At 37.3% G+C, this 20482-nt stretch overlaps 1 protein-coding gene across 1 annotated transcript in view; it reads left to right on the top strand.

Moving 5' to 3' along the window:
• The first annotated feature begins 3948 nt into the window (after nt 1-3948).
• The window catches only part of hsd17b12b (hydroxysteroid (17-beta) dehydrogenase 12b), a 28052-nt gene continuing 11518 nt past the window's right edge, over nt 3949-20482 (top strand). Inside the window, exons 1-6 of the mRNA XM_012854254.3 lie at nt 3949-4286; nt 15639-15685; nt 16059-16134; nt 16756-16863; nt 18674-18738; nt 19089-19133. Coding sequence (XP_012709708.2) covers nt 4109-4286; nt 15639-15685; nt 16059-16134; nt 16756-16863; nt 18674-18738; nt 19089-19133 — 519 coding nt within the window. The 5' untranslated portion in view covers nt 3949-4108. The remainder of the gene's footprint in view (nt 4287-15638; nt 15686-16058; nt 16135-16755; nt 16864-18673; nt 18739-19088; nt 19134-20482) is intronic.

Below are 20482 nucleotides of genomic sequence, written 5' to 3'. Positions count from 1 at the left end.
TTTTTCCGGCTCATACTATGGTTTTTTATTCAATTGTCCACACATGTAAAATTGAATAGTGTGAGACATAATCGGCAGATCCCTTAAACGCAGACTTCCTCCTAGCATTGAACAGCATATAAATGATTGCTTTATTTTTCTAACAAGTTTACATGTGATTTTCTGTGACAATCTTCCACTGACATAAATGACTGGACCTTACATTAATCTTGAAGTTGCTCTAATAGCCTTTAGTCTGAGATTTGACCCACATCAAGAAGCAGGCAGTAAGCTCCCGCCATGCTTTTCTCAGGAATGGTGAAGTTGTCTAGTACCTTCCAAACCAAAGACTACCCTGTTGTGAACCATTTAATTTCTTTGCAATATTTGTCTTATACCAGCATCAGTTCATGCATATTGGCTAGATGTGGCGTTTTGTCCGTGGTCTTTATGCTGTTGGGTTTGAAGTTATTCTCCATACTAAATAATAAAATAAACAATGATTAAAAGATGACATTTTTTTTTGGATGTCTATTTATTTCTGCAGGGTTACAATGTATTACCATGTGTGCTCCTTTATCATAAGACGTCAGAACATGTGTTTTATATCTTTCTAAATCAACGCAAGAAATAGGAATTACCATTAAACACTGTGGTGACCTTTGACATGCTGTAATTTTCGTCATTTTCCTAATTTATTATTTTTTTTGACAGAGTGTGAGTGTGTTTTAATTTGAAGCTGGGTGACAGTGCTGCACATGTGGGAGTGTACAAGTATCTGAATACGAGACATTTAGATCATCTTAGTTATTTACAAGCAATAGACTAAATTTATTAAACCATGCATGCATGTGTTCAATTGTTCTCTCTGCCCTGATGAGACAGCATGTGTCCTGTGTGTCTCTGTGCTGCACTGTGACAGACTGACGATCTGTCAAGGGTGTACCCCATCTCTCGCCCACTGACTGCTAGAGATAGGGACCAGTCCCTGTGACCCTGCAAGGATAAGCAGGGATATACGATGGATGGATGGATGGATGGATGGATGGATGGATGTGTCCTCAGCAGAGAGATATTCTATTGAACAATTAATGGAAATGCTGCGTTAAGTTATCACAAAGATTTGACGTGGAAGCAAGTGTCACCAAACACCAGCGTGAAACATATACTGAAATAAAATGAAAAAAATCTAGCACACATGAAGCTTAAGTGTTCAGTGGAAAGTAGTTGTAGCATGAATCATAATGTGCAGTTTTTTTTCTGTCTCTGATGTGCTTTGTTTAATAAAAGGCATGGAATACGAACAAAATGGTTATGAAATGAGTCAGAGTTTATGAAAATGTACGTCTGTGTTTTTTTTAGATCCACATGAATGGAAAACTTATTTTTTTTTACCACATTTTTAATATCAAACCATTAATACACTCCTTTAAATGACGGTAACAAATTAGTTCTCTTTGATTTTATATTTCTACCTCACTCTGTCATGTTGTTTTTACTCATTGTTGATGTGTACAATTGTGCATACATTGTATGACAGTTTAAAATAAAAAGATTAATAAAGAAAAACTTTTGGATTATTTGTGTGTTCACTTTCTCAACATATGATTACCCAGGTATTGTATACTAAACACTGCTACCAATGTTAATTGTTGTTCACAGGAATTCTGATTAATAATAAAAACAGAATAAGATCCCACTCAGCATGAGCATTTTACATTTCTATCAAATAATTTCTGGATTCTATGAAAATATAATAATCTGCATGTGCTTTTGTGATACTTTGCTTGGGAAGATCTACATGGAATAACTATCAATCAAAGCCAGTGGAAATTCTGTGCTTATTTTTTATTTTTTTGTTTTATTCTAAGGTGAATCAGAAGCATGCAACAAAGATGATACATAAACATGAGAGCATTGTTGTCATTTTATGAATAAAAAGAAGAATTTTATGAGCATACAGCTAAGAAGAACTGTAATATAATAAAATTAAGAAAGCATCAGCCTGTGGTGCTAATGTGCTGTTCAAACAAACATTTTAAGTTATGAAATGTTACAATCTGTGGCACTTTTATTCATGAACCAATCAATGCAACAGTTGGAAGGAACACTCTTCATTCACCTCCAGAACACTCAGTCACTAAGGCAGGTGCAGCAGACTTGCAGGACTTGCCTGTGGGCATTCACAGTGACGATCAGTTGCAACCAAGACAATGCTCTGATCTAAATTTCACTCAGGTTCCTTTGAAAGTCCACAGCCAACAGTTTAGACCCATGTTTACAATTGGTGCATTTCTATTTTTAGTAGCAAGGCGCTTATGTAACGCTCGCACTAACATTATGGACCACTGATGTCTGCTGCATCTCGACAGAATGATGTTCATCGTATGCGTGTGTGTATGTGTCTATAACTGTACACTAAGTTGGACATAATTATTTATTATAATGTCTGTTAGGTATACACCAAAGAAAGCAAAGGCAATTATTTAGTATTAAACATCTATCACACAAATTAAACACATGGTGGTGTTGCACTGACATTCATAAAGCAAAGTTTTTTTTCTTTAGTGCCATTGTTGACCTAAGCGTTAATATTTTGAAGCAAGCATAACCAGGTTCTCGAAAATGTAAGTCAACAATTCTAGTATAATTATAAATAGTCTATATAAAAGCAGTAGCTCTTTAATAAAAAAATAAATAAATCTGCAGGCTTTAAAACAAAGCTGTGAAAACACACACGTGAAGTAAAATCAGTGATCAGAATTTTAGGAAAAACTAAATTTAACACATTCTTAGAAAGGTGAAAATTTGATGAGTGTATATTGGTAATTTAATTGTATTTTTTTTTATCTATGGCTGCATATTTACATTTTTATTTATTCAACTAATTTTCTTAAAATGAATAACAAAAAAATCATCTAGGTTATAAATCATGTTCCATGTTGATGTTTGAGTTTCATATGTACATCTTTTACCAAAGATGCTAAAAAACAAGCAAAAGTCTGATATTCTTTTTTAATATAGTCAAAAAATATAGATCTATTTACCAGAACATAACCTGCTGATTTGATTGTAGTGTTACATAACGCACAAAATATATCAAACTACTAAAGGGCACAATTTACTTAAAATGATGCATATTAAGTGATAAATAAATATGTTGTGTAATTGCAAATCAAAAAGGTTTAGTTTGAACAGCAGCTGGACATTTTTTTTTAAATAAAGAAAGCATGAGTGGAAAATTCCAACAGAGTGACAAAAAATCCTTAAGCAAAAATAAAATTAGTGTCTGTGTACTTGAGAATTACAGCACCAATTTAAAATATCTCAAGACATAAAAGCAAATGAGATAGGAGGTGCAAACACTGTATAGAAATAAGGGGTTGTAATGGCATATATTGAGTATATTTTTAATTGATGTGTTGTATGAGCTGTACTTACTATAGTCTGTTTTAACATTTTTCTGCTTTTTATATTTATCAAATTTGCTCTTGAAAATAAGACCATGTGTTTCAATAAGATGCACTTGCAAAAATAAAGATGGTTTAAAAAATATAAAACAAAGTTCAGATGTACAAATACAGAGCTCCTATGAAAACATCACCAGGTGTTTTCTATATACAGTCTTATCACCTGAACATACAGGAAATAACAATACATTTTTATTGAAAATCCCCTTGTTAAAGGAGTTCACAAAAACAGTTTAAAGTGCGAAGGAATTGCAATTAACAGGATATGAAAGAGAACATAAATTTAAACTACAAATTAACTAAAACCTCTTTAACACGCTAACTGTTTTTATACAGTAAAAAAACACTGAAATGTCTAATTTATCTTTACGGACGGTACGCATTTCAATCATCGAACATGTTGAATCCTTGAACTAGTGTAGCTCGACGGTAGGTGGTGCTAACGCTCCGGATTTTCACTGTTGCTAGGAAACGCACCAAAGAAGACAAAGAAGAAGAAAGGCCCAATCACAGACGGCCAAATACAGCTGCGGAAGTGCCTGCCTGACACGGGCGTCTTAGCTCCTCTTCTCTTTGCACGTTCAGCAACTGTCAAGAGGTTGAAAGTCCAGGCGCCAGTGTCGCTGCAGCCTACAGACAGAGAAGTGACCGGTGCGGGGATGTCGCTCAACGGAGAAGTCTTGATCCGGGCCGCGGAAGCGCCGCTCTTCTGGCTCGGTGCCCTGACCGCGGCCTGGCTGTCCGTGTGCTCCGTGTGCCGGCTACTGTCCGGCTTCAAGGTGTGGGTGCTGGGCAACGGACGTCTGGTGTCTCCCAACAACTTGGGAAAGTGGGCAGGTGAGAGTCTATGACGGTGGGAAGACTTCTGTCAAATATCAGGACAGCAAAAACTACACCTAAAGTTGCACAAACTGCTAGATGTGGAGTTCTAGTTGGAGTCAGTCTTTTTGACAAGGCTTCGGTGAAATGAGAGTTGTAACAAAGCGATGTTAAATGCGGAATGGTGATAGCAAATCTCGGATGTTGATGTTGTTGTCTTGACATGACACCGTCTCAGAAAATGAATTAAGCTTAAACAAACGAGTAAAAGAAAGGTACAGTAAACATGGCAAAAATAAATTAAGTGTTCAGTCTACGTTTTCAAATGTAAAACAGTAAAAGTTTTGAATTGTCATTCAAATTTTTTGACTTTTTTTTTTTAATCGGATTACAGGGAGAACACTTTATTGCAGGGGTGTCCAAAGTGTGGTCCGGGGGCCACATGAGGACCCTGTACTGATTTTGTGTTGTCCCTGACGTCCTAGAATCATTTTAAATGTTGCCCATTTGCACAGGTGGTTAATGCAGACAGAGACATTTTATTTTTATGTAAGACATTATTATAGTGAAGTAAATAGGATCCAGTGACTTTTCCTCAAAAGTAGACTCTGATGTGCTCGATTCTGCTTTTAATTATTGAACTGGTTTTAATATAACCAATGTGACTCAAACGAGTAACACAAACTCTGTTTTTATTGCTGAGAATTGACAAAATATAATTTTTTTTTTATAGTAGAGCACATATTTTAAAACTGGATGTAAAAGATGCTACACCCTTTTTAAGTTTTGGGTCTATAATGATTTACACATTCCTTTACTCCAAAAAATCTTTTTTTTATATTTTTTTTACTGAAGTATTACATGCTTCTTTTTTGTTAAGCTTATAAAATTCACAATATTTTTTATGATTTATTTGTTCATTTTTGCCCCATGACTATTGACTTGACAACTTTGGCACAATGTTTGGACACCCTTGTTTTGTTGTAAAGATGCAGCCAGGTCCATTACTGCAAAATTGAAAATGTTCCTGTCATTTATTAAATGCCTAAGAACTAAGCACATTCTCTGTCTAAAACTCCCATCAATAGGTACATAGATTTCCCTTTTTTAAGAACCAACAGCTCGGCAGCTCTTGCTTTAATTACAGCTGGGATGTCCCGTCTTAAACCATAATACTGCAGCGTGATTGGCCCGAACCGTTTTTGGTTCAGGCCCAAACGATTGAGAGGGCATGGGACAAGAGAAACTGTTGTTTGTCAATGCACAAATACTGCGACAATTCAGCTTTGCAGGCAAGGTTAAGAAACTGATAAAAGAAAATATATGAAAGGTTATATTATGAGTAGTGTTCAATAACACAAACCTTTTTTTGTTGCAGTACCGATTGTATTTTTTTTTCTCTTTCACCTCCTTGTTCAGGTTTTCATGTTTATATATGACAAAATCCGAGAACTATAGCCGGTTGATTTCGTTTTTTATTGCTTTCCATCACACTAATCAGATTGTACCTTTCCATTTTTTTCCGACATTCCTGCCAGATAATCTTCACACCTTCTTAGCTTTAACAATTGAGCTTCCTCAGTCTCTATTTGATTTTTGGCTGTGACATCCTGACAATAAATTTTTCTTCCTTGTTTATCTGGTTCAAAGCACATTGTATCCAGTTAATCTGTATGGGATTAACCCCTTAACCAATAGAGAAAAGTACATTTAAGTTATTTTTTTTTATTATTATTTTTTTCCCATACTAGGTTTTGACGATAAAGTTAATTATCAAAGAAGGAAGACAAGAAAAGTTGGAAAGGGTATTTGTCAGGATTTGTAGGTTTAGGGCAAAATGGTTTGTATCCCTAAATTTAAACCTCTGACCAGTAAGGTTTTTGTTATTTATTTTTTATTATTATTATTTATATATGGGTTTAAAAAAATACCCAAAGAGTGGTGCAAACATTGTAGATGTCTGCAAATAGAGGAGCATAAATATATACCCTTTTCTCCATTTTACTACTGGTTTCAGGGACAGTTGGTCTTTAGAGTAAAGATTGTTCGTTGTAAGTCGAACTTAGAATGGCCTCGGAATGAGAAAAAAACACTGGCTGAATCTGCATGAGAACAATGTGTGCCATTTAACTTTAGCAAACAACATGCAGTTGTAGTTGCCTTGGGGGTTTAAAGATTGTAATGACACGCTTTGTTCCAGGGTAGAACGTGTCTAGTCCAGGGGTCTTCGAGCCTGGTCCTCAGGACCGTCTGTCTTGCAGGTTTTAGACACCACAACTGAAACAATGATTTTAGGATGGCCTCAGCATTCATCTAAGGCTGCAGGGGCCTATTAATCACTCAGTTATTTAGGTCGGGTGTGTAGAAGCAGGGAAACGCCTAAAACATGCATGGCTGTGGGTCCTGAGGACCAGGCTTGGAAGACCCCTGGTCTGTGTATTAAATGTATCATCTTTGGAAATGGGAAGGGGGAAATTGGTATCTCTAATCATAGTTTATGTAGTTATCACAGTTTTATAATTCATAAGATTATGTTACTGGGGGAGTGGTGTCCTAGTAGTTTGAGCAGGGTGCAAGTTCCCCAGTTCGAATCTCTCACACTGCCCACTGGGGCCCCGAGCCAGACCCTTAGCCCCAGAATGCTCCCTGGGTGCCCCAGAGGCAGCCCACTGCTTCCTAAAAGGGATGGATTAAATGCATAGGGCAAATTTCTTCAGAATACATGTTGCAATGATTAATAAAGCTTATTATTTTTTGTTAGTTATTGTACAGTTAAAATGCTGTCGGTCTACATGTTTAATCGATGTGGCTACAAAATGTTACAAGGAAGTTTTCTATGATTAAAAAGTGTGACACATCCATGTAACGTGTTTCCTAAGACTGTTTAATAGTTCACATTTGTTGAGTCTGTGGTCTTTAGCCTTCCCATTTTGCAACAGTGAACCCATCTTGTCCTATCTTGTTTGCTCCAGCAGTAAATGCAGGGCGCTACCTTTTTAAACAGTAGTAAGCACGGCATGTCGGGCTTTTTTTTTTTTTTTTTTTTTTTTTTTTTGTGAAATGTTGTAAATCCTGTGACGGGATTGTGGTTCGAGAAGATTATCAAATCAGATTCAATACTCTCCATCGGTCCACGCTGCTCACTGACTGAACGTTGACATTTGAACCGGCTACCTGACGTTACCTAACACGTGTGAGCCAGAAGATCAAAGTTCATATTTCTACATGGATGCTGCAAGACGGGATGTGTTTGAAATGCAGGTCCGCTACAGATCCTGTTGGTAATCTAAAAGTTAATGTGTTTTGGCCCGTTGGTGTTTTTATTGTAAAGAAAAGACAGACCGGGGATTGATTTAACTCTCTGCATCTCTTTTAAGCCGCAGCGTCACATCAGTCTGCTGGAGAGAGACAAATGTTTTGAAGCCAGAAACTGAATTAGCTTTTGATCTTTTTTTCTTGTGTGTGTGTGTGTGTGTGGCTATAAATGGAACTTCATCAGTGGGAGGAGGGAGTTTATTTTTGGATCACTCGTGCAAAATGATTCAGAATATGCAATGAGGCAAAAGGAGCCTGTTGGCCTCCACTCTTACTTTCATTCACAAACTTTCTCTTAGTGAAGTAGACTTGATTGGGAGGACAGCCTGGTTATATAACAACTTTAGAGTCATTCATAAATGAGGCACACATGAGGCACGGTATCCTCAGGATTCTGGTTCAGCGGTTCCTACATTTCACGTGTGTGTGTGTGTGTGTGTGTGTGTGTGTGTGTGTGTGTGTGTGTGGTTGAGCAATTTAGCAGAAGAAGGGAGCAGCTGTGAAAATACTAGTGAGCTGTTGCAGTTACATCCTAATGAAATGCACTTGCTAGACAAAGGCCTCTGAGATATTAGTGCTATGGAGTCTTTACAAAATCATGTAATTCTTACGTATTGTGATACACAAAAACTTTAAGTTGGAACTTTCACTTATATTGCTTTACTCAGCTCTGCATTCGCACCGCTACATATTTCAATGATTCACTATGTAACGTATAATTTGGAGCCGGTTAGTGTCTCATTTCAGTATTTTTATTTAGTTAAAAATTAGTGATCAAGATTTCTTGCAGAGGAAAAAAAGTGAAAAATATGTAGAGAGATCAACTTCAGATGAAGCTGTATAACCAGAATGATGTGAAAAAGTTGTCTTATTGCTATGCTGGCATATTTAGATGCTTCATCATCTCCATTGTTACAGGCAGAAAAGACACTTAGAGAATATAAAGGATTTCTCTGCTTCAGCTAAATGACACATAAAAGTTATAAACATAAGCGTTTAACTTGCTGTCTGAGGCGTGTGCAGCTTGACGTGTTTATTTTTTTTCTTTCTTTGTAGTTTGAGCCCAGCATGGCCTGACCCTAAGGGTTAACATGCTGAGATGTCCACTGCTGAGAAGACGCATAGCTCTCTTAAATCTTTTTACACTTGTGAATAATGTTTATTTTAATATTTGATATTTCCTGTTCTTTGGAAACGGCCTCATAATCCCTCCCAATTCATGGACTTTTCTTGCCTTAAACAACTTATACATTTTTATAAGAAATATAATAATTATATTTCTTGTGTCCTGACATGCCAAATCTTTCTAAATGAAGTGTCAAAGATTTGCATTTTTTTTTTGTTTCACTGTCATGTAGTGTATAGTCGAGCTTGCTTCAAGTACAATAAGCAGCTCCAAGATTGATCAAAAAGTACACAATAGAACAATAACATTCCCTTTAAGATATTTGTGTGTGAAGAGAACTTAGAATATGAAAAAATAACTTCCTTTTCACCATCAATATTTCTGCCTTAATAATCATTTTTAAGCATATTCCTTTTGATAAGCGCTTCTAGTGTTAGCTGTGTGCAACATGAGCTGTTTTCATTAGCTTTCAAGTGTTTCAGACCTCTCAAAGTTCTGTTTCCTGTCTGACGCCTTTATACGCCTTCCCCCTGCCATGTTTAGAAATGTAGCACCGCTCCTCTAAAAAATTTAGTAATCCTGGTAACATTCTTATATTCTCTTCCCTTTGCAACCTTGGATTTCTGGTCTTGCCTTAGTGGAGCTCTGTGTCTCCCTCTGCTGGTCGTTACCTGCAAGAATAATTAATTGGACTGGCGAGTTATAATTCTAAAGATAAAAATGGTATATCACAGTTTAAAATTACATAGTTTGGATTGTGCTTTATGCATGATTTAATAAGGGCTGTAAAGCAAGTAATTTCCTTGCTCTGAGCTCACCTATAAAACCAACATTCTGGGCTTTTTGGGCTTGGGTAATGTTCAGTAGCTTTACTCTGTAGTGTGTGCGTTTGTAGCAACCTGTTCTTAAAATCTTTTTTTAGCCTTTTTTTCTACTGTAAAGCTGATGTGCTTTTATTTTTATAACGTGACTTACTCTAACATTTGTCGGTCCCCTTATCTTATTTTCAGTGATTATGACCAAGGCCTTAATTCAGCCGACGCTGGTGGTGACCTGAGAAATGAGCGGCTGTGTTGATATCCGGGGCTCACGTGCACATAGTAGCAGGATCATTCAGGACACTCACCCAGTCTGACCTAGATTTGCAGGAGACAACTGCAGCTCCAAAAATAGATCTTTATTTGTTTGAGTGAAGGGAACATGCAGTCAGCTGTAAAATCTTTCTTTTTATTCCTGTCCCGCCTGGAAATAACAACAAAAAAAATGTTCATTCTTAAAACGGATAAAAATAAACCGGCCTCATCATTTCGCCTACAGACTCTCTCGTACCCCCACCCCTTCTCTAACTATCTGTGCTATTTTTAGTTGCCCCCAGGATCCCCCATGTTCGCGTCTGTCATTTTCTTTTTTTTCTTCGGCCGCTCCCTTCTGTATGGCGCTCCTGCAGCCCTAAAGGATGCTTGGCTTCTCAGCATCATCTGCACCGAAGAACATCACACAGCGCGGAGAGGAGGTGCAATAAAAGAGACGAGTGGTGGAAGAAAAAGATTAAACGGTGTAAGATGAAAAGAAAACTTGTGCTTTAAATTTCATTATTTTTGAAGGAATATTAGATCTTAAAGAAAGGACATAATCATTTCATGACAACAGTTGATGTTGCATTATTAACTTCTGGGCCAATATTATTGCATCTAAAACGATTTCAGACTCATTGAGCTCAAGACTTTAGAAAGGGAAGCGGTTTGTGGAGTTGTCGACAAAGCATTAGATGAAAAATGAGTAAGGAAATTTGGTTTAGGTAACCAAATTTACCGATGGTAAATGGCTTGTACTTGTATAGCGCTTTAACTAGTCTTGACGACCTCCAAAGCGCTTCACACTACAGCAGCCATTCACACCCTGACAGTGGTGAGCTATGTTAGTAGCTACAGCTGCCCTGGGGCAGACTGACAGAGGCAAGGCTGTCATGCACCGGTGCCACCGGGCCCTCTGACCACCGCCAGCAGGCAATGCAGGTGAAGTGTCTTGCCCAAGGACACAACGACAGAGACAGTCAGTGTGGGAGATCGAACCGGCAACCCGCCAGTTGCTAGACAAATTCCCTAACCTCTGTGCCATGTCGCCCGCTTATGATAACACTGCAAATCAGAGTGATGGTGTATTCACTCTGATTTGCAGTGTTATTTTTTTTCTCTGACGTATAGCATTTGTAAATAAGCCAAAAAGGTAAATTATTGTCTATTGTGGCACAGAGGTTAGGGAGTTTGTCTTGCAATTGGCGAGTTGCCGGTTCAATCCCCCACACTGACTGTCTCTGTCAGAGACGCCGGCGCCAGTGCATGGCAGCCTCGCCTCTGTCAGTCTGCCCCAGGGCAGCTGTAGCTACTAACATAGCTCACCACTGTCAGGGTGTGAATGGGTGAATGACTGACTGTAGTGTGAAGTGCTTTGGAGGTCGTCAAGACTAGTTAAAGCGCTATACAAGTACAAGCCATTTACTATTTTAACAGGCCATTTTGATTTATACTGAGGCTAAATTACTCACAGGGGTACTTTATACTAGTTCGGTGACTTAGAGTTATCAGAGTATAGGGGCGGCTGAATATAAATTCAACGATTTATATTTGTAAAAAACAAATGAAAATGCATAAAATCTAATTAAGATAATAAATGCCTTTACTGTCCCACAATGGGGAAATTTGGGCAAAATCACATAGACACTTAAACATTAGATTAGTAATATGAATAACAAGCTAAGTTCTAAAGCAAAATAATATATTGTGCAATTATTAATAATGCAGCATACAGTGCCATATTATGTTGAGGTTTGTGTTTATAACATGACATTGAGGAATGATCAGGGATACTCTATATATCAGCATTAACATTGGTATTAGCCAATGTTGGCCAATTTTAACACATATGCCTCTGTCCAATAGATAAAACTAGGCTGATATAACTGATTATTTTCTTTTTTATTGGGGGGTTGGCCACCTGATATGTGATGGTGATGCGACGCGGGATTTTGGGACGTTTAACTGAAGCAGAGAAGCAAAGGCAGGAGTGTTTTATTTATTTATTTTTCTTTCTTGTTCTTAGATCCATTTTAGGAAGCTGTCCATTGACATGGGTACCCATGTGTTAACTGGCTGTAGTTTGAGTTTTTTGGCTTATAACTCCTAGTGAGTTCCTGGATATGAGAGGTGGATTAGACAGTTTAATGGCCAAAAACAACCTGTAAGGATCCACAGCTAAAACAAACATGTAAAGGTTAATTTATTACTCCATGACTGTTTATTATGAAACAAAAAGTGACCAAACTATAAAAGTAGTCTTTGGGGAAAAGAAGGTTCGTTCTATGATTTATTAGCTTTAAGAACTTTAAATGTTTTGTAAATAGAAAAATATTTAACAATTGCTGTAAACCTGTTCAGATGTCTCTTCGTAAGCCTCTCCATGGCTGCACCATCTGTGCCGGGTGGTCCTCTCCAGGGCAGATCTGTCAGCTCTCTGAAATGTTCATTATTTGGTGATAATCATTTCAGAATGAGAAAAATATTTCACTTATCATTACCTGTACGTTTCTATTCCATGTATATATTTTTTTTCTCCCCTTTTTTTTTTTTTTTTTACTAGAGATCTGTGAAGTCTACTTAAGATGTCATAGTCATATTCTGTGATATTTAGTGTGATGGCAAAACTCACAATAGAAAGTATAATACTTGAAAATCCGTAAATCCTTTTGGTGTAACTCACCTCATATTGTCAAAGCCTTATAGAACAAACACTTGTACTTGTATTTGTACTTTTGTATTTGTATTTCCACCAAAGCACTTAGGTTCTGGTAGTGCAACTGCTGCTAAAGGGTGCACAATAAATTATGTGCTCTGTTTTGAAACATAATAGCAGCATTTATTGATGATCTTATGGAACCAACAGTACAACAGGTTGTGGGGGTGGGTGGGTTCAGACATCATCAATTACAATTCATCATTATTATCCTAAATAGCGCTGAGTGTGTTTGCACGGTTGTTTCTCCTGTGTCTCTGCGGTGGACTGGCCACCTGTTCTGTGTGCCCCACCCCTTTCCTCCCTTTGACCTTTCAAGCGGGGCTGGATAAATGGTCTAATTCTTGTTTTTCATTGTAGCAGTCCCTACTTGTGGCATATTACATTATTATTTTATTTATTTATTTATCTGTTGCTCATTTGTGCCTGTCCTGTTAAGGATAAGCAACAATACATACAGATCCAGCATAGTGGATGTATTTTAAATCATTTCAATATTTAAACACAATATTTTAAGTGCTATTGAACACAGAAGGTTATTATTTTATGGTTGGGGTTCTCTCTAAGCCTTGATGGAGAATATTGTTTTTTAAAAAAACGTCTGTAAATGAAAGCACAAATGATTGAAGAAAAGTAGGTTTACCCATGAATAAGATGAGTTTCTCTATAATGGATTCGCTTTTAGGTTATACAGGGACATATTATTGCAACACTTCCTGTCTCAATCCACGTTTTGTTATATTTAGAAAGGGATGTGATGAATCGTTCTTTTTTTAAAGACATGGACGGCTAAAAATAGTCTGCTGCTGCTGTTTGTGCCAGGCATTTCCAGGGCATCTGCTCGCGCTGCTGCATATGACAGAGAACCTTGCTCTTTCTTTTCTTTGTCCTCCTCTGTCACAGTAGCAGCTCTGCACATCTCTCTGCAGAACACCTGTCTGAACTGACACAGGCTTTTTGGCCACAAAAAAAAGCATTGTCTTTTTTTATTTATTTTTGTCAAGCTCTTTGTGCTTGGCCATCATTGCTGTTTTTTCTTTTTTTTGCACAGCATCTTCTCAGACACACAGATGTCTGAGAAGTTTCTGTAGGTGGCACTGTTTGTCTGTGTATTGATGCTTCTTTCCTTTCTCCTCTATTGCTGTAGTTTGTCTCGTTTTCCATGTGCCTTTTCTGTCTGTGAAGAAGTTTTCCTTTTTTTTTTTTTTTTTTATAAGCACTAACCCAAGAGTCAGACATTTCTGAAAGCTCTTGTTTCATTTGCCTCTGCCCTTCCTCCATTCAACCAGTTTTCCACTTGGCCTTGCTGGTGCTTGGCTAGTCACAGTGTTTATCTAATATCAAGTGTGTTTGATAGGATAAGACTACACAGTGATCCATTGTTGTGGCTTACGCATAGTTTCACATCTGTTAAATCAACAGCTTTTGCCACCTTTGAAGAGGGGACATTAGCCAGGTGTAAGCTAGTTGTGAGCTTAACACCAAAATCAATGATTGTTTGAAATGTCGACTAAATAGTACCTCGTAAACATTCATTCACACTTTCTTTGAAATTATTTTAGGTGTTAATCACAAAGTTCAGTATAATGTGATTTTTGTGTGACGGATAAAATATGTGGTTATAAGAGATTGTTGCAAATAAAAAATCTGAAACCTTACTCTGATTCCCCTAAAAGTCCATTGGCTAGACCACTTGGGTAGGATTTGATCTCCATATAGATGCATGTTAACTGAAGGTCTCCTGGCTTTTCATTTTTCATTTCACAAAATGGAAATAAAATGGATTGTTTGAGAGTGCACAATTTCATTTACAGTACATGCCTACAGTGTTGTAGTATTTTGTTGAGAAGCAAACAACAAATATGACAAAACAACAAAACCTCAACATGCTTGACTGTTTATTCCCCAGAGTCAGTACTTTGTAGAGTAATTACAGCTGCAAGTGACTTTGGATAAGTCTCTCTGAGCTTGCCACATCCTGCAACTGGGATTTTTTGGCCATTCCCCGAGGCAAAACCGGTCCATGTTGGATGGTTTTTCTTGTAAATGGTGATCTTGGAGTCTACCCACAGATTCTTAATTGAGTTATGGTCTGGGATTTGACAAGGCCGGGGCTGCACAGCGGTGCAGTTAATGGTACCTGGGTCCCATGTTCTCCCTTTGCATGTGTGGGAATCAGACTATGCTATGTTTCTTAACTGTTCTGTTTATTTTTTATTTATTTTTTTGTTTTTGTTTAGATTGCACATTTGACCTTACTGTCCAGTCTATATATGTTTTGGTTTGATTATTGCTATCTTTGTGTACTAGAGATTGATGATGCAGGGTTTTTAAGGCCGATAATGATTATTTTGACATCAGGCAAACCAATATCCAATACATGGGGCCGTTTTTCTTTTCTTTTTTGGGGGCCGATTCTTGAAGCCGATAATGCTTTTTCTTCTTTCATTTACGTGAGAAAAATGACACAATGATAACAAACTTTACACGTGTCAGTTTAAACCAAAAGGAAACATTCATTAAAATCAGCATAGTTCTAGACTTTTTACAAAGGTTTCCCACCTGTGTTCAGACGTTGTAATGACACCAAGGTTGTGAACGGGAGAACAGAAGATACAAGACAAAAGCGCAAATATTGACCAAATGTATCGGCCGGCCGATATATCGTTCGACCTTTAATGTGTATCCTGTATGCTTCCATTTGTCACTTTGCTGCTGATACACCTGGATTTCCCCATTTAGAGACGCCAACGATATTTAGATTTGATCTTATTCTAAAGAGCAGCAGAGTTGTTGGTTGTAACATAATTAAATGTGAAAGGGTTTGTCATATGAATGCTTTTGCCAGGCCCTGTAAGCTGCAAACCCATCCTGTTGACACTCATATGGCTGAATTAAACGTCTGCACACAAGATCCAAAATCTGGTTGACAGTCACCCTGGAAGAGGATGATGTTACAGTAGTAGATTATGATCATTATTTGACTCTACAAACGACATCAACTACTCACTGAGTGTATGAACAAGTTAAATCACACAGCGTGTACTACTGTCACCCCTTTTCAGTTTAATTATACCAAATTTATGGAAAAAATGCTAATTCGGTCTGTGTATGTTCTTTTTTTTTTTTCCCACTTGCAGTTGTAACAGGAGCCACAGATGGGATTGGGAAAGCATATGCAGAGGAGGTAGGATGCCATGGAAAAAATGTTTATTCAGATTCAGTTTGCATAAAATGTATCTTTTTTTTTTTTTTTTTTGTATGCATGTGAAGTGTGTTGTACTAGTTCTGTAGTTTTTCATAGACTTCAATGTCTTTTATTTATTTTTCTCCGTCTGAATTAATTTAACCAACGCTGCAAAATTGTCAAACATTTTTACATGTGAAAATGGTAAAGGTTAACCGAACCCAAATTAGAGATGCAAGTTGATGTGTTTTTTTTTTTTTTTTAACCCTCTTTTATCTATTTGTCTCTAATTTTTTGTGATTTCAGCAGCATGCTTTGTTTGTTGTCTTTGTGGACTTAGTTTGTTTTTTTTCCCCCCTCGGCTTCTAAACAGCTTGCCCGCAGAGGATTTGCCATCGTTCTGATTAGCCGCACTCAGGAAAAACTCGATGAGGTGTCCAAGGCAATCTGTAAGATATGTGCACTTTTATGTTTTGAAATCATCTTTGATTTATTTTTTTCTCTCTCTCTCTCTAACATGGCACATCAGAGTAAAATATATTAAAGGTGACAGAATATTAGTGTATTTAAACAATTATTCAACTCAATCTTACATTTCTGTGTCAAGGGAAATCAATAGTGCCTGTCTTCCAAAGAAAAAGACTAATATAGGTGATCCATTAAGGCAAGCAGTTGCTGGACTAGGGTTTAACCATCATGATCCTTGCAGCTGTATAGCCTCATTCATCCTCAGCCTGAAGTGTTTTATCACCCAAAGGGCCTAATTGACAAGTGACTAAATGATATAACACTAAATTGAGTGTCTTACACATGATCCTTTCAGTACTGTAGAGATGCAGCAGGGGCTTTACTTAGGAGGAGTAAAGCCTCCTGCTGGAGCTAAGTGTGAAACCATACAATTAAATAAAAGGGATACTTTCCTTGATGATGATTTGAGGCTTGAGTTATTTTTTCTTTCTATGCTCTACTTTTCCCACTCTAGGAACATGTTTGATAGGCATTTAAATTAACCCTTTTACTGTCTCCAATACCCTTATTTACTAAGCTGAAATGTATGATTGTGCCCACAGCAAGCAAATGTGGCGTCGAGACCAAAACGATTGCAGCAGACTTCAGCGCTACAGATATTTACACCAAGATTGAAGAAGGCCTTGCGGGACTGGAGATTGGAGTGCTGGGTAAGTCTCCAGCTCACTCAGCTCACCTAAGTTTTATGTAGAGTTTAGTTATATGAACACAAGCATAGACGATTCCAGCTGAATTGCTCTTTAATCTTCTAGTAGAAATATAAGGTTTGCATGAACATCTTAATAAATTAGAATGAAAAGATGACTTTGATTCTGAATTTCAGTTTAAAACATGAAACCTGTTGAATAAATAGCAGTATATTTAAAGCATTTGTTTCTGTTAATCCTAAGACTTGTGCCTTGCAGCTGATGAAAAACCCAAACTTTAGTTTCTCAGGAAATTTAGAATATCACAGAACGGCAACAGAAAAAGAAAGCTGACTAGAACTGTTGTCCGGCAATGACCGACACCCTCTACTAGGGTTTATAAGTCATCCCTGTAGTTTTACTAAAGGAGTCGGTTGTTCACGTTGCTGTATGGAAGCATATTAACAGGACATTGAGTTGAAGGTAAATTTTAGCTTTAAAAAAGACAGAACACTAACCGAAATATCACTTAATCAAACTTTATAGAACTTTACAGAATGTGTAGCAATTAACACTTTACAGAGGTTAAATATACAACAAAAGAGGAGAGGCACCAAGTTGCTTAAGGGCCATTAATGGTTGTGCAGTAAACAGTCATTATGGTCTGGGAAGACATATGGCATTATCCCACATTGTTTTCTCTAGTCTAAAGTCAGCGCAGCAGTCTACAAAGATGTTTTTGAGCCCTTAATGCTTCCCCCTGCTTGCAACGCATGCTGACCAAAACGGCATAAAGAATAAATTGGAAATGGTTGAAATAAAAAAAAACAGATTCAACAAAAGAGCTGAAGGCCATTATTAAAGCAACCTGGGCATCCTGGACAGCTCAGGACGGCCTCAGGCTGATTACCTCCATTCAACGCCGTATTGCTCCTGTAATTCATCCAAAGGAGCCCTAACTAAGTATTGAGTGTAACTGCTAATCAAGTGCTGTACAATTTCAGGAAAATGTTGTCATCTTAAAATGACTTGTGATAAAGAAATTATTAAAAAATGCTGTTGGTGTCTGTCTTCTTTAGTTTCATAGTAAAGATGGTCCCCAAATAAAGAATGTTTAACAAAAAATAATGAAAATAAATACTCCCATCTCTTTTCTAGAAACACATTTTGCTTGAAGATGTTAAATCAAATATAATCTGTAATTATCTAACATGAAGAGTATGAGAGCATTGTAACTTTAGAATAGCTAATATTTATTGCTATTAAAGCAGTTATTTGAACTATTGATGCTGCGTACAATCTTTGTGAGAAAATACATTTGCGATATATTCTTTAAAAATGCATATCTTCATAATTTCTTTTTGTTAATCTTTATTGAATTTTCTGAGAAACTGTTGGATTTTCATGAGCTGAAAACCATTATCATCAAAGGCAAAAGGAATACATGTTATATCACCATGTGCAATTAATCTAAATTATTTTCACTTTTTAACTCTGATAAATTACTTTGTTTATATTTTAAATTATTAAGAGTGTTAGCCTTGAGGTTGACTACACTGTTAAAAGCTCACTTGTAAGTTAAGTTGGCTTAAAATCATCTGCCAAATACATAAACATAAATTGAGACACACCTTTATATACAGCTGGTTTAACGACTCTTTGCTGCCCCCAAAAGATAAAAATGTGAATAGCATGTTCACCGTTTTTTTTTATTCTTATTTTTTAAATTTTATTCATTTTTGAAAAATAAAATAAAAATTCCTGGCCTGTGGTCTGGGTTATTCAGTGTATTTTCACTTTCCCATAACTGCTCTTTTTCATATCTATTCTATAGTAAACAATGTGGGCATATCCTATACCTACCCCGAATTCTTCCTCAACCTTCCCAACCTGGACACTGTAAGTCTTTCCTTTGTGTTTGAAATATATACACATTTAAAGTTCTGAGTTTGGTTGCATCACTTATGTCACAGATAAATCATGGTGGGATCGATATAGGTCCATTTCAGAGTAAATAATTGTTTTGTAAGTGGAATGCTTTGCTGTCATTTTATGAGTCTTGGTCTTTTTAAACCGGTGAACTGAACTACTCATAATTCCTTCAGTCATCTGGGCTTGTAAGAAATGGACTGTTGTTGTATGGCCTTCTAAAATTATAAGACTAGTTTAACTTTCCCTCCATGTCATAAATTAATTCTTAAACTGTTAAAACGATTAACTACATCAATGTGGCTTGTTTCTTATTTCAGTTTATCGACACAATGATCAACATTAACATAACATCGGTGTGCCAGGTGAGTGTGCTGAATGCTTTTTGATAACTGTGACCAAAAGGGGGGTTGAACATTTTTTAATGTCAGCATGAAAGGAAACCAACCATTTAAAATGAAATCGTGGTTGCGTAAGTTTCTTTGCCTACCTGGTGATATTTAGATAATGCACTTTTAGCTGTTATTACAGCCTGGACTCCATGTGTTGAAGAGGTAGATCTGCTCTCAAACTGACACTCTTTTTTTTTTTTGCTCAAGTTGCAAAGATTAAAAAGTGGAAAACTTCAGCAAAGATTAAAGCCTGGTTCACTCGGCAGGATTTTCAGCCGTTTAGACTTTTATGCCGTTCCAAGAGGTGGTGACTATTGGGGTGTCTCTTAAAATAATCTTAAGAGATTATCCTGCCGTGTGTGGTGCGTTAAGAGAGATCGGGTCCGCTCAGTGGGACAGCTCCGACTTCAAGTCAGGGATATTAAACACGTTGGGTTTTCTTGCCCCGATATCCTACCGTGTGTGGTGTCTCCAGAGGACCAAAGAGCAGCCTGTTGAATGTGACGTGTAGTCAATCAGTGCATTGAGGGATTGCCCGAGAGGAAAAAAAAACAAAAACTCTGCTATTTCATAGTGAAGCAAGCTCAGAGCCCCTGGTCGCGTTGTCTTCACTTCTTTAACCAACGCCTTTTTCTTTTTGTCATGTTTACTCTATTAAAATTTGTCCAGATTATCCCCATTGTTCTTCTGGTCATCCATGTTTATTTGCTCTGAACTCATGTTTGATCTTGAGAGGATTCAAAAGATTTCTCGTCTTACATCTGAATGATCTTAAGTGAAATCTGTTTGTGTGTGTGTGGTGTGTTGAGCTGGCCGTCTGAGCGGACACCATACGCTGTACGAACAAACCTTTTTTTATCTTTACGTGTGGTGTCTCTCAGGATTTGAAAATCGTCCGATTTATTTTAAAATCCTGCCGTGTGAACCAGCCTCAAGTTATGTCCTGCTCAGTCCCAGTCTGTATTCAATAGACCACATAAAGTTTGTTTTCCCCAGTGGTATCTGAGCCACCTCTGAGTAATTCCATTTGTCTAAGCAGATTCAGATTGCTGGGATAGTTTGTGATCTATGTATTACCAGTTAGTCACACAGAGCTGTGAACACTAACTCATTCACGCACGCACAAACACATGCAAAACAGTGACATAAAGCACAGTAAGTCACTTCCGTCCCCAATATCCGCATGTAGCTGCTCCCAGAGAAGCAGCTAAAGTACACCCACTCTTTTAACACTTAATTTAGGTCATTCAATATTTCTCCAAATGGCTCCCTCTGCTATCATTAACATTTCCTCCCTCTCTTTGTGTTACCTCTCTGACCAC

This window comes from Fundulus heteroclitus, chromosome 4 (assembly GCF_011125445.2).
Source record: "Fundulus heteroclitus isolate FHET01 chromosome 4, MU-UCD_Fhet_4.1, whole genome shotgun sequence".
Taxonomy (NCBI): Eukaryota; Metazoa; Chordata; class Actinopteri; order Cyprinodontiformes; family Fundulidae; genus Fundulus; species Fundulus heteroclitus.
This window is presented reverse-complemented; position numbering and strand designations above follow the sequence as displayed.